The 14,943-nt window shown below is 38.5% G+C and overlaps 1 protein-coding gene across 1 annotated transcript; it reads left to right on the top strand.

The window, feature by feature from the left end:
• The first annotated feature begins 236 nt into the window (after positions 1 to 236).
• Positions 237 to 11,812, top strand: LSM6 (LSM6 homolog, U6 small nuclear RNA and mRNA degradation associated). Its single transcript, XM_060246681.1, has 4 exons — positions 237 to 367; positions 5,863 to 5,973; positions 10,647 to 10,760; positions 11,548 to 11,812. The coding sequence occupies exons 2-4, from the start codon at positions 5,880 to 5,882 to the stop codon at positions 11,580 to 11,582; spliced, it is 243 nt and encodes an 80-aa protein (XP_060102664.1). The 5' UTR covers positions 237 to 367; positions 5,863 to 5,879; the 3' UTR covers positions 11,583 to 11,812.
• Positions 11,813 to 14,943: the final 3,131 nt, after the last annotated feature.

Raw genomic sequence — 14,943 nt, 5'->3', positions numbered from 1 at the left:
CGTGCCCCAGAGCACTTTGTCAAAGGCGCGCAGCGTTATCCTCCGTTAGCCTTCACGCCCCTGATGAAGAAGAGGGTTCTAGATCTAGCGATGCGGATGTCACATCACAAAGCCTTCACGGGGCCACCAGCCGCCTCTTTTGTTCGGCTAATCCCACAGACCCTCGGGAATCTGTTCCCCGGCAAACAAAACACAGACAAAACCCAGGAAGCGCCACGCAAAGTCCCCCTTCTCGAACATTTTGGCCAAATCCGGGAACCGTAGAGAGTGCTGAAGCCAAAGCGCTGATTGGTCCGAGGAGCGGCCCATCATCACTTGATCGAGAAACCGCCCGGAAAGCTAGAGAACGTGAGCCGACAGTGTGCGGGTGAGTGACTGAAGGCGGGCAAGGCAAGCAAGGGTGGAGGTTGAGGGCGGCAGCAGCAGCAGCAGCAGGAGAACTGGCGGCGGCCAGCGAAGGGCGGGCGGGGGGCCGCGCGCGCGCGTGTTTTTTTCTTCCTGGCGGAACATTCCAGGCGGCCTCCCCTTCCTTCAGGACCTTTCGGCTGAAAAAACAAGCCGGGGCCGTGGTTAGCTCGGCCTCTTCCTTCGTTCCCTCCCTCGCCTCTCTCTGCCAAAGGGGTCGCCATGCCTCGGCTTCGCTTAAGCGCTTTAGAGGCCTTTTCTAGATCGGGCGATAACGGGAGGTGTCTAGGATTTGCCTGAGGGGAATCGCCCCGCTTGTTTGTCGGGTTGTGCCAGCGAGGGGCTCACTCGGCGGCCCCTTCTTGAGCCTGGAGTGGAGAATTCGTCTCTCGTGCTCCTGCTTCTCCAGCCTGCCTCGCGGGGTATAGCCCAGCAGGGTCCCTGGGTGGACGGAGAGGGCGGTCAGGTGACACGCGCAGTAACGACGAGTGCTTGAGGGATATAAATCCAGGTGGGCAGCCGTGCTGGTCTGAAGCAGTAGAACAAAGTAGGAGTCCAGGGGCACCTTTAAGACCAACAAAGTTTTATTCAGAATGTACGCTTTCGTATGCATGCATACTTCTTCAGACCATGGAGTGGGGTACAGTGAGCAGAACTTACATATAGCTGGTGGGTAGTGGTTAAGAATGTAAAGTGATACAAAGTTAGGATCCAGTGGCAAAATAGTGAAATTAACAAATTGAAAGAGCATTTGGTCTGAATAGCATTTGCGTGGGAAACCAATAAAACAGTAACATGGAGAAAATAGAATAGGCCCTTTCCATATGCACTGGATAGTTCATAATAAAACATAGGCCAAAAGTGCAGGATTTTTTTGTGAAGAGGAGTGGCAAATTCTCGGGGAATAAAACATAAGAAAATCATACAAATGGTAATGGTCCTTTGGAACAGACTCCCCAAATTACAAGAATGGAGAGCAGATCCTAGATATCTTTTGGATTCTTATCAAGAAGTGCTCTGTGGAAAGTATAGTTACGGGAGTGGGGAATATTGTTGGAATGACCCGGTAGTGTCCCCCCCCCCAAAAAAATATATGCAACAGAAAATTACAATCCAAAGAAAAAGGGTAGTCTGCTTTTTCCTAGGTTACTGCTACAGAGTCTGTTTAAAAAGACAACGTTGTCATACCTATGTGCTGCCATATGTGCATATGTGACAGTTGTATCTTAGATGCACTTTGAGACTGCTTGCCCAGTTTCTTGCCATCTTGATACTTGCCTGAGGGGGAAAGACAGCCAAAATAAAGTGATTTCTCTCATGTGCATCCTAGTTAGTCTTGGGGAAAAAAACACTTGTAGATTGAAGATGAGAAACGTGGAAAGACATCAGATGGAGAACATGAATAGATGAATATTCTGTAAGAACACATGTGCCCTGCTGAATCAGACCTGAATCATCTGGTCCAGCCCCTTTCTCACAGGGCCAGCTAGCTGCATCTGAAAGACAACAAGCAGGCAAAGGAAACAAAAGCCTCCCCTGCAGCAGCTCATTGTAGAGGTACATTGCTTAGGGTTTCTATTTAGTTAACTTATCATGAATAGTAACCAGACCTGCTTGTTAATTTGTCTAACCCAGGGATGGGGAACAGTGGCTCTCCAGATTTTTTTGCCTACAACTCCCATCAGCCCCAGCCGTTGGCCATGCTGGCTGGGGCTGATGGGAGTTCTAGGCAAAAAATATCTGGAGAGCCCCCTCCCCTGGGCTAGCCATCTTCTAAAGTCATTTTAACTAATAGTTGCCACCACATCTCGTGGCAGTGAATTCCATTAAATAATTCTTCATTATGTGAAGAAGTGTTTCTATCACCCTGAATCAATTCACTGGGTGACTCTGAGTTCTAGAATGAGAGAGAAATTTCCCCCATTATTTCCACATAGTACATAATTTTATAGATCCAAGCGGGCAGCCGTGTTGGTCTGAAGCAGTTGAACAAAGCAGGAGTCAAGTTGCACCTTTAAGACCAACAAATTTTGATTTAGAACGTAAGCTTTCCTGTGCTCTTAAGCACACTTCATGAGACAAGGAATCCAGAACAGTGAGCAGAGCCATACATAGCTGGTAGGCACGTGACCCCTCTCATTTGTATCATTTAAATTAAAAAAGCCTAAATGCTTCCATTTTTCCCATGGAGAAGATGCTGTAGTGTATTATTTAATTTTACTTGGGTATATTTTTGGGGAGATAGGACAATCAACTCTTCATAATACTACTGGAAAAATCTAGCAGCTCCCCTATTATCCCTATGGCATAAAAAACTTCTAGAACACTATATGATGACAAAGATAACTGATTCTTTAAACTGTAAACCATTAGGCAAACAAATTGGGGTTTGAAACTGTTTGGAATCTTATTTTAGATAATTTAGAACAGCAAGGTGAAATCTTTTTGATCATATGAAAACTTTATCTATACTTTTGAATTGGTTATGTAGTATTTATAATTACCTTGGGAAGATGCATTTAAAACTTTAGGAAAATTAAAGGAAAAGGACACCCTATCTTACTACTATCACAACTGGTGGACACATACAAGAGCTTGGGTAAATGTAAAAGTGAACAGAGGGAAAATGCTGATTTGTAGTTTCTAAAATTTTAACTTTATATTTATGTGTGTGAAGAAGGCATACACACAAACATATATTCCTGGTATTTTCATCATTGTTTATAGGTGTTTCTGTATATACCTGATAATTTTTTAAAATTAAAAAAAGCACTACATAGTATTCTCATTGTGGCCACACCATATTTCCATGTGAAGATAATGCAATATTGGCTGTCTTTATTTTCAGTCAAGTCAAGTTAGCCTGTCAAATCTCAACCTGAAACTGATTTGATGTTAGTTTGACAGCTACAGTTAAGTCTTAAGTATGGTTTTGTGCAGTGTACAAATGTAGACATCTTGGCTTAATCCTTGTTTGATATTAATTGCTGCCCTCACACAGTTCACAGTTACAGAGACACCTGGCCGAAGTGAAGGCCTATGACAAACCAAGATTTGAGTAATCATCCACAAGCTGAATCTTGGTTTCACTAACTGACCATAGTTAAAATACATCTGAACTGACCCACTATTGGAACCAGTGTACTCCATGCTTTATGTACACGAGAGAAACACTCTTCAAAATGACCTTGTTCCCATGCACACTATGCAATTCTGACCACCTCTCCTAAAGAATAAATCCCTGAAGGCAATTGGTTCAAGTGAAGGTTTACAATAATTTTATAGATCCAAGCGGGCAGCCGTGTTGGTCTGAAGCAGTTGAACAAAGCAGGAGTCAAGTTGCACCTTTAAGACCAACAAATTTTGATTTAGAACGTAAGCTTTCCTGTGCTCTTAAGCACACTTCATGAGACAAGGAATCCAGAACAGTGAGCAGAGCCATACATAGCTGGTAGGCACGTGACCCCTCTCATTTGTATCATATAAATTAAAAAAGCCTAAATGCTTCCATTTTTCCCATGGAGAAGATGCTGTAGTGTATTATTTAATTTTACTTGGGTATATTTTTGGGGAGATAGGACAATCAACTCTTCATAATACTACTGGAAAAATCTAGCAGCTCCCCTATTATCCCTATGGCATAAAAAACTTCTAGAACACTATATGATGACAAAGATAACTGATTCTTTAAACTGTAAACCATTAGGCAAACAAATTGGGGTTTGAAACTGTTTGGAATCTTATTTTAGATAATTTAGAACAGCAAGGTGAAATCTTTTTGATCATATGAAAACTTTATCTATACTTTTGAATTGGTTATGTAGTATTTATAATTACCTTGGGAAGATGCATTTAAAACTTTAGGAAAATTAAAGGAAAAGGACACCCTATCTTACTACTATCACAACTGGTGGACACATACAAGAGCTTGGGTAAATGTAAAAGTGAACAGAGGGAAAATGCTGATTTGTAGTTTCTAAAATTTTAACTTTATATTTATGTGTGTGAAGAAGGCATACACACAAACATATATTCCTGGTATTTTCATCATTGTTTATAGGTGTTTCTGTATATACCTGATAATTTTTTAAAATTAAAAAAAGCACTACATAGTATTCTCATTGTGGCCACACCATATTTCTATGTGAAGATAATGCAATATTGGCTGTCTTTATTTTCAGTCAAGTCAAGTTAGCCTGTCAAATCTCAACCTGAAACTGATTTGATGTTAGTTTGACAGCTACAGTTAAGTCTTAAGTATGGTTTTGTGCAGTGTACAAATGTAGACATCTTGGCTTAATCCTTGTTTGATATTAATTGCTGCCCTCACACAGTTCACAGTTACAGAGACACCTGGCCGAAGTGAAGGCCTATGACAAACCAAGATTTGAGTAATCATCCACAAGCTGAATCTTGGTTTCACTAACTGACCATAGTTAAAATACATCTGAACTGACCCACTATTGGAACCAGTGTACTCCATGCTTTATGTACACGAGAGAAACACTCTTCAAAATGACCTTGTTCCCATGCACACTATGCAATTCTGACCACCTCTCCTAAAGAATAAATCCCTGAAGGCAATTGGTTCAAGTGAAGGTTTACAATATTAAACTGCTCTTTATTTTCTGCTGTAGAAGCTGTGAAATACATTGCTATTTTTGTTTGACTGGTAGTCTTAAATTAGAAAGGATATTTAAAATTAATGCAGATTTAGAGACTTTTATTCATGTAGGGACATTATAATAGATCATATTGAGATATTGGAGAAAATACATCCATTGCTGAGTCATGCTTCTAGGAGACCACTTTATCCAAACAATTGCGCAAAAAAAAATTGCGCAAAAAAAAAGTAACGGGAATTACCATACTCAAAGTGTTTTCACCAAATACTGGAAAGCCTGATGGTTATTTAGTATGTATAATATGTTACATGTTTTTAGACAATGCATTTCTGCCATTCAACTTTGTGAACTTAATCATCTCTCATTGAGTTATAGTAGCGAGAAACCTGAATAGCTGTGGGTGTAGGTTGAGCGTGCCTGTTTGTGTATTTCTTAGATTAGCTATTTATATATAATTCATATCCAGAATGCTAAAAACAATCTGGATTACTCAGTACTGTGTTTTTTGTAAGAAATTTCATATGGAAAATAAAAGCCATTCCTGACTGCTTTGAATGTTTCAAGTGATGGTGTGTGGTGAACAGATGTCTTAGATAATCATAGACAAAGCTTATTAAGAATATCAAACTGCATGTGGTATAGAGGGTAGTTTTGTACAATGAAGGTACTGTTGCAGTTTTAAGTCTGTGTTCAACAAAGATTTCTCTTTTTTATTTTGCTGTTTGATGTTTATTTCCCTAGAGAACACTTTTAAGAACCACCACATTTGCTGAGCGCTTGTTTGTGATCTACTTTTCAGCCATTTCCCTATTTTTCTGTTTTTTTTATGTAGCTTCTCATTCTGTCAAAATGAGTCTACGGAAACAAACCCCAAGTGATTTCTTGAAACAAATAATAGGAAGACCAGTTGTTGTGAAATTAAATTCTGGAGTTGATTATAGAGGTAAGTTTTCCTAACCTCCTTTTCTGGACATGTTGATATATTTGTAATCTTTCAGTTAGGGAAAAGTATAGTTCAGTTAGGAAAAAATATAGTTCATTAATATAGTTTTTGTGATGTTGAGTTCTTTTACATTCTAAACCTAGGATCATGGGTTATAACAAAGGTAAGAACATGTAAATTAATAAATTAATACATGTAAATTAATACAAACTAGGTACTTTTGCCATGTTTATCTTGCCTTATTTTTTGCAGCCTTCATACAGTCACTCATCTGATTAGTGTTTAAATTCTATAAAGAGACTTAGTAGTCTGAAATCAGTAATCTTTATGATTTCTTTTATTTACAAAATGTATGTCCCGCTTTTCTGTCTCTACAAGGTAACTAACAATTTAAAGCATACATGATAAAATCACATTTTAAAATGTAATTAATTACTAATTTTAATTAATTCACTTTTATACCCCACCATTTTTCCCAGTAGAAAGCCCAAAGCGACTTTCATCATTCTCCTTTTCCCCACCTTATCCTCACGATAACCCTGTGAAGTAGCCACCCAGCAAACTTTCATAACAGAGTGGGAATTCAAACCTGGGCTTCTCAGATCCCAGTCCAGCACTCTAACCACTACACCACACTGGCTGTCATTAAAATCAACCTCCCAACACATCACTAAAACAAATTAAAAAGCAGAGTTAAAGTATGTATGAAGACATAAAAACAACATTAAAAACTTTGGTTAGAAAGGAAGGATCACTGGGGGAATGCCAAATGAAACAAAAAAAGTGTTCAGAGTGTTTCTCATCAACACATTCACAAGTGACAAGAAATGCTTGATACTAAAGCAAAATGCTTGGATTACCTTGGTATAAAAGTTACATCTTGAAGGGTTCAGAAATCTTGGTCAGAAGGAGCTTCTGATATTCATTTGCAAGAGATCAAAACAGTTGATGTTAGCACAAAAGGACATCAGAAGACTAAGTCCCAAGGATAAAACACAGGAGCCACTTTCTCCTTTTTCTGCTCTTTTAAGGCTACATATGAGAAGGACTGGTGATTGACTAATGATAAAATCTGTAATCAATCCCAGGTCTTTCTGAAGTTGCCTCATGTAAATCAAATGTACAAACTTTCCAAATATTAGTGGCAATTAAATTCCTATACAAAATCTTTTTAAGATCTAACATGGGAGCTAAATTTTGTATATCGCGCATTGATTCTGCTCAGAAATTTGGGTAGCTGAACTCTCCATATCAAAGAAGAGTCACTGAAGAGTAGACAGGTCAGTTGTTCTGGAAGGGAGCTAGTTAGTTTAACAAAGGGAGTGCTGCTTGGGTGGGGGAGGAGAGGTAGCAGTATATGACCACCTTTCCCCACTCCCTCACTCTGAGGCAAGATATTTCCTCTTTTTCCTTCCCTTTCTAACTGAGCAGCCCCTTCTGTCTGTTTTCTTATCTGAAGATCTGTGGCTGTCACAGTATGGTATTTTGCTCCTGGCTCAGACCAGGAACTTGAGGGAATGGACAAGATCACCCTCTTAAACTTCTGAAATGGCACACTAGAGGCTTTTTAAAGGTCAAAAATAACAAAATATTTTATTCAACATGGAAGGGGAACAGTCAGCTGAAATCAGGGATAAAATGTTTGAGGTAAATCAATAATGAACTCTAAAGTAAATCAGTAAACCGCCCTGAGCCACTTCGGTGGGAAGGGTGGGATATAAATCAAAATATAAATAAATAAATAAATATAGGCACAGACTGCAGTTCATATGTATCAAGCAGTTGAGTTTCTTAAGTTTTTCCACATAGTCTTAGAATTTTTAAGATTAGAAGCTTTTGTTTAAGTGTTTCCTAAATACTCCAGTATACTTTCTTGAGTATTAAGGACTTTTTGGTTTCCACAAAGCAGTCTCTAAACTCACTAGATCAAGGATCACTCCACTTCTTAGAGCTATCTTCCTTTTTAACTAGATAGAGAATGTCTTCGCTCACTAGAAGATCTTTGCCTTTTTCTGGCCCAAATGGGAGTCTTCACCGATCTATCCACTCCTCCTTGCCAGCCTTCCCAGTTCCCATTGCTCTCAGTCAGGACTAAACACAAACTCAGCATCTAATACTTCTATTAGGGCTAGATTCAAACTGAGTTCCCTTCAGCATTCAGCTCTGAAGTCTTTTCTGCTGAACTGATGCTAACCAATCAAATTTCTTTGAGCAATCTGTCACTCAAGCTCTCTGGCTCTGTGAGGCATTAACCCTTAACAGCCATTGCATATTTTCACAGCACTTCTGAGCTTTAAAAGTGCAGTCTGTCAAACAGGTAGGTTTTGTTAATTTGTAGTCTAGGTTCATGTGAAGATACAATACTGTTTCTCTGATTTTCACAATAACAGAAAAGATAATAATTACGTATTTCTGCACAGGATAACAGTTAGATGTTCACAGTGCTTATCTGTAATGTTTTCTCATAATTCATTCAGGATGGATTTTTTCTCCATCCCCAAGAACTGTTTGAACTATGGAGTGATAAATCTAGATAGTTTCAGGATCTATCTAATTGTAACAAAACTGGAGTGAGATCTGTAAACATTCCTTGCAGAAATAAATATCCTCTTGATACACATAGAGAAATATTCTGTGAGTTAACTCATGCACCTTTGATGTTTTCCGGGAATGTAGACTAAACTGTGTAGTGATAGTTTTTGCCAACAGAAGTTCAAGTGATTTTAACATACTGTTAAACAAGGGAGTACAGAATTATAAAAATGTGGTTTCAGCAAGCTGCTTAACTGAAACAATTGACTGGATTCTTTCATATTCCTTGAACCCTGACAAAATGCATAGATGTTTTAATAAATAAAAATTAAAATTCGTCTTTAGAATTATTTTAGTTTGGTGTCTTTTTGCAGCTGTTCTGATTTTAAGCTCAGATGGATTGTCTATGTCCATCACTATTATTCAGAAGGCTGTAGATGGTTGAACTGTGCCACCTACTTTCAACCTCTGGAATCATTGGTCCTTGGTTTATGAGTTCACAGTGAACAGTATTTTGCCTCAAAGAAGAAATGATCCAGGAACTGGATCTGGTCCGGATAGGAAACTTTTCCCACTAGAGACAACTATTGTGGCTTGGCAGTGGGCTTCCTCAAGGACTGTTTTTTCTGTGCTCACTGTGATCTCCCAAACACTTACAAACTATAATATTAGCCCCTCCCCCCCCAGTGTTTCCTTTAGTTGCTGCTCCCCTAAAAGATGAGCTGGGAACATCATTCATCTGAAAATGTTTGTTGTGTACACCCCTAAAAGATGAGCCAGGAGCATTGTTCATCTGAACATGTTTGTTGAATTGTTTTAATATGTTCTAATCTACATTGGAGGTTATTTCCTCAAATCATGAAGTGTTCATCTTTAAGTTAAATGATAAATATAGAACATACATCATTGTGACATTGCACAAAGGTAGGACTGCTGTTCTCATGATGCTAGCCTCTCTTTAGACAGCCAGAATCTTCCCCATTTGAAAGACAGAAAACAGAAGTTAAAAAGGCAAAGTCATCAGCAAAGTTAAGCTGCATAGTAACAGCCAGCCTCAGGTATTGATCTATGTGCCTACTTCCAGGGTAAAACATAATTTACATCAAAATATGTAAGTAACAGTATACACTTTCTAACACTTTGGGAGCTCTTAAAAGGCATTCAAGATTTTGTCCAGTTAAAGACTTTGCTTAAACTTGTAGAGGTGTTCATTCATTTGGTGTTCTTGATTGTAATTGAAGTTATTTAGAATTGAAGTCTGACATTTACTTAACATCCGTATCGGCATATCTGGTCATGATGCCATTAACAGCACTGTATGATTTCATATAACATCAATCCTATCCTGGTAAAACAATTAGGAATGTGTGTACTTTGAGAAAGTGATTGTGTTGTTAATTGTTATTTTTTAAGGTTTAAAGACCAGTATTCTGATGTTAAGCACATTTACCTAAAATTGTTTTAAATCAGCTGGATTTGCTTTCATGTAAATGTGGTTATAATGTGCCTTTTAAATCATTTGACTTCTAACAATATTAATATGCATAATAAATCTAATGTAATATGTATTTTTCCAAACAATTTCCTAAATCCTAGTCAACTTTCTACTTGAATTCTATATTTAAACAGGGCAGCTGTGATTCATTCTGTGGAACTGGAAAAGGGGTTCTTGAATAAATAAGGTTTTTAATAACTACATAACTGGAATAAACTTCTGGCAGAGAATGTTTTAAGAGTATGAATATATCTGTACTGTTGTATATAGCCTTGTGTACAGGGCTGCTTCTTCCCATTATTCTGGTGTTCCTGTGCCTTTCAAATTCATGGCTATTTGCTGCAGAATATTCTCATCAGAATTCATAAGTGAAAGAATAGCATTTCCAGCTTTCATAAGAAAAGCTATAGATCTTCTGACAAAGGGTTGTGCTGCAATGATTTTCTGTTTCATATACCAAATGGTGGATAATGACTTCATGACTTCACAGTGTGGATGAGGGTATGGTGTCAGTTGTCCCACACCTATCCCATATTCTCACTTGCTGTGTGTTACAGTCATTTCCCCTAACTTGCAATTAATACCATGTTTGATTTGGAAAATTGTTCTGAAATCTAAGCTGTTTTGTGGGATTTGTTTTTACTAGGTGTTCTGGCTTGTCTGGATGGGTACATGAACATAGCTTTGGAACAAACAGAAGAATATGTAAATGGGCAACTGAAGAATAAATACGGGGATGCATTTATCAGAGGAAACAATGGTAACTATGCTCAGTCCTCATAGTTGAGAACAAATTATACAGCTAAGCCATAAGTTCTCATAACTCCCCTCTACCCTGCCTAATTTTTGTCAGCTCACACTTTCCACTAGTTTTACAAGATTGTTCCTGGATTTGGACCAGGTTTTTTTCAAAGGGGAGGAGAACTGGAAGGTGAGTAAGGAAGGCAGCGATTCTTCTTGAATGCTGTGCCAGTGAAGCTTTTTTTTAGGTATGATAGCAAGAGAGGATTAATTTAGGAGCGGGTTGTGGGAAGTGTTTGTATGTTTTAAGGCTTTATGGTACAGGAATTGAAAGCAGCTCCTCCAGCACAGTTGCTCATTTTGTTGCAGTTAGCTTTTGGGGGGCAGGGGAAGTACTCCATTCTGTGCATAGAAGTGTACATATTTAAGAATAATCAGATTCATACTTTCAGTATGAGAGAGGAGCAAACACAGTGAGAATGATCCAGCTGGTGTTAAGTGTTCTCGGTGAGAGAGTTATGCATATGATTAAACCTCTTGCACTGTAGTCAGTATGCCTAACAGTGCTTAACTGTTGCCTAAACCATCTCTTTAGTGAGCTACATGATGGAGTTTGGCTTACTGCTGAGATTTATCTTTTTTAGCACTTGTGGCAGTAATTATAAACCGGTGGAAAAAATTATACTGAAAATAATGTTGAATGGTTTGTGGAATGCTGTTTATACAGGTAGTTCTTATCTGTCACATACTATTAGATGTCTGTAAAGCATCTTTACCATTTGCCATTCTTGTTTTGTTTTTTACAGTTTTGTATATAAGTACACAGAAGAGGAGAATGTGAATATACCTGAAGGTGGAAAATTTTGAATTGCAACTTTTGTTTCTTAACCAAGTTTTATTTGTTGTTGGTGATTCGTAATGATGTTTTGTTGCCTTTTGCTGTAAAGCTACATACCCTGTATGAAAGTCTGGACCATTTTTTAATATGTGTATTAACAAAATAGAATGTTTTCTGACAAATGCTTTGGAACACTTTATGTTACAGTTGAATTAAACAAAAATGGAAAAGAATTTGATCTCTGTTTATGCCATAAAACTAACGTTAAACATCATCTGGTTAGGTTAGAAAATCATGCCACACTGGAATTGTATGAGCTGCCACTGTGTAGAAGTCAGCTTTCCAGTTTGTATGATTGGCTAGGTAAGTAAGACAAGTTATGGTTTTAATAGCATTCTCACAAAAATCTTTAAAGGAGGTGGTGCTATCAGTGAAGGCTATGGGAAATAACAGATGGGATGGTATATCCAGAGCTTGGCACTGTGCCAGCTATGGCAGTAAGCATCAGAACTTAGAAACTTTTGTCTGTGCCAGTACTCCCAAATCCCAGCAACTTCCCTCTTTACCCTTACCTGCAGTTAGCTTTCTCTTCTACTTCCACCTACCTGCAGACAAGGAGACTTTGTTCATCTGCTTGGCTGTTGTTGCATTGCAGAGTTAGACATTTTATACATTGTGCAGAAGCTTAACAGTGATGCTTAGGCTTTTGGTTTTTTAATGATATATCGTTCAGGACAAATAAAATGAATTGATAGTTTTTATCCCATATCAGAATATGGAAGTCCTGTGTTGGGTTGCTGTGATGAAATTTCTGGGGACTTACCTTGTGTAATTATTAACCACTCTTACCAAAAGATCTGGTGGAAAGTCACAGACCTAATTCCCTTACGAGCTCCTGTTATAAACTTCTTGAGAGGCTAATCTTGAACAGAATCAGTGACAGAATTTACAAACATATCCCTATAGAGCAAGCAAGATTTAGACCCCATTGCAGTTGTGAGGTCCAGGTTCTCAGCTTAACAACTTTCATTGAGGCAGGGTATCAGAAATGTCTTCAGACATCAGCAGTTTCTGTCTGTCTCACTGCCGCTTATGATGCAGTCTGGAGGGATGGTCTACTGTGCAAATTTTTACAAGTTTTCCTCTGCAGAACATTATTTTGACTCCTAAATAACATGCTGAGTGATAGAACTTTCCAAGTAATTATGGGTCAGTTAATCAGCAAGCAGAAGAAATTAAATAACAGTCTACTCCAGGGCTCAGTCCTCCAGTGCTTTTCAATCTATTCATCTCTCATGTTCCCAAGATGATATCCAGGAAGATGACATGGCAATTGTAGTAAGGCACAAATCAATTGAAAGGACTGAGGAAGTACTGACTAGGGACATCAAAATTTTGGCCAAATACTACCTTAAATAGCAGTGCATCCCAAGGAAAAACAGGAACAGTCCTATTTCCATCTCGATAACAAACTTGTCAACCATGAACTGAATGTGTACCTTAATGGCACCCAACTTATAACCATACACCAAAGTACTTTGGCATTACCCTGGCCAGGATGTTGACCATCTTACCAATGTAGCAGCAAAAATACACATACAAAACCACATTCTCCAGAAATTATGTAGTACAGCTTGGGGTGTGTCTGCTACAACACTTTGATGCTCAGCTTTGGGACTGGTATATGATAGTGTGGAATATGGTGCGTCAGTGTGGCTCAACAGCTGCCAGGTCCACAGCTCAATACAACAGAACCATCAGATGTATTAAACCCACTCCAGCCTTTTGACTACCCACATTGTGCCACGTTGCTCCCCCACATCTCCAAAGAGATGCTCTTTGTGAATATAGAAAGATAATTGAAAACAGAGTTGCCCATCCACAAAGACATGGCTGACATGGGCCTATCCAGACTAAGACCTAACACCCAGCTATAAGAGCTGCACAGCTCCTGCAATCACAAAATTTCAATCTAGAGAATGAATGACTGCAAACATGGATGCAGTCAGTTCCACCTGGCATCCGTAATTTGATAAACACCAACAGGAGGCCTGCAGGATTTGACCTGCCACATAAAGTATGGAAGAAAACTAATAGAATATGAACAGGCTTTGGTAGCTCTGCAGACCTGTGGTTTAAGTGGGGCAAACACAATTGTACAGCCCACCAAACTATTTTCCACCTGTCATAGGAATGTGAGCATTGTGCTTTCCAGGGAGATGTGACAGACCTCTTTGAACTCTTCCAGCTGTGACTGAGTGGACTGAAAAATTCGATATTAATATGTAGAGGGATTGGCTAAATGGTCTGCATACCTACTGTATTAACTTGGTTCTGTATTTATATACTTGTGTATAACTGTGTGTATGATAAATAGTTTTGCCCTTTTTCTTTCAAACACTTGTGACAATATGTTCAGCTTGGCGGCTAATACATTAACTTGAGAAAATGCAGCAGTTCTATAAAAATATCAGAGTGTTATATAGCAGTTTGTTAACCACTAAAACACTAAGATTTTATTTGAAAATCTACACATTTTTCCGTTTGTTGTAACTATTGAGTTTACAAAGAGATTCCCCCCCTCCCCCCCAAAAAACAGTTTCAGGGAAGCTGCAGAAGAGTACATCAATGCAGTGTTTAAAATATTGCTTCTTGTAAGGTTACAAAGCCCTTCAGCGTGGGGTATATTGTCCAGCTTATTATTCTGTGAGCAGTTTAATGCTGCCTTTAAGAACAGCACAAACTTTTCAGCTGTGCATGAATGAACATTATACAATTGTGTGAATGCAGCAGTGACCCATCCTCTCAGGTATCAAACTACTTTTAATGAAAGGAAGGAACAGCAACACTTGAAGAGGAAAAATTAATAGTTGTTAAAACTTCATGTGGCTTTGCACTGTATGCCAAGAAGATACCATTTTATAGTATGCTGCAGTTATTTATAATTTTGACATGGGCTTAAGATCCAGCATATAAATCACAAATACAGGCATTTATTTTTTAAAAAGAAAAAGTAAATGTGCCTCCCAAGTTTACTGCTCAGTTTTTAATTTGTTTTGGAGAAGGTATATACAGGGTTGCTTCATCCCTTCATTTCCTAAAGTGGCTTTTGAAAAAAGCTTTCTGTTTTGTTTCCAAAAATCTGTTACACAGTATTCGTGGAAATTTATTTTAAACAACCCTTTATTTTATTCTCAGTCTACATTTGTTTACTCCTCTTGGCAATTACGGTTTTATGCAAGAGCCCTGATCCAGACTTGGCATATGCACAACCATGCACCTATACCACAAGACGGGGTTTGGGGTTTCACATCCCCACCTGCAATACAGGAAATGAAAAATGCATCCCTGTAGGGTGCTGGAG

This window comes from Heteronotia binoei, chromosome 9 (genome assembly GCF_032191835.1).
Source record: "Heteronotia binoei isolate CCM8104 ecotype False Entrance Well chromosome 9, APGP_CSIRO_Hbin_v1, whole genome shotgun sequence".
Lineage (NCBI taxonomy): Eukaryota > Metazoa > Chordata > Lepidosauria > Squamata > Gekkonidae > Heteronotia > Heteronotia binoei.
The sequence above is the reverse complement of the archived record's forward strand: the minus strand, read 5'-3'. Positions and strand labels throughout refer to the sequence as shown.

Bases quoted from the DNA above. Each gene is read 5' to 3' on its own strand.
- LSM6 (XM_060246681.1), top strand. From the start codon at position 5,880: ATGAGTCTACGGAAACAAACCCCAAGTGATTTCTTGAAACAAATAATA. The intron at 5,974-10,646 runs GTAAGTTTTCCT...TGTTTTTACTAG, and splicing joins TTCTGGAGTTGATTATAGAG to GTGTTCTGGCTTGTCTGGAT. The intron at 10,761-11,547 runs GTAACTATGCTC...TGTTTTTTACAG, and splicing joins ATTTATCAGAGGAAACAATG to TTTTGTATATAAGTACACAG.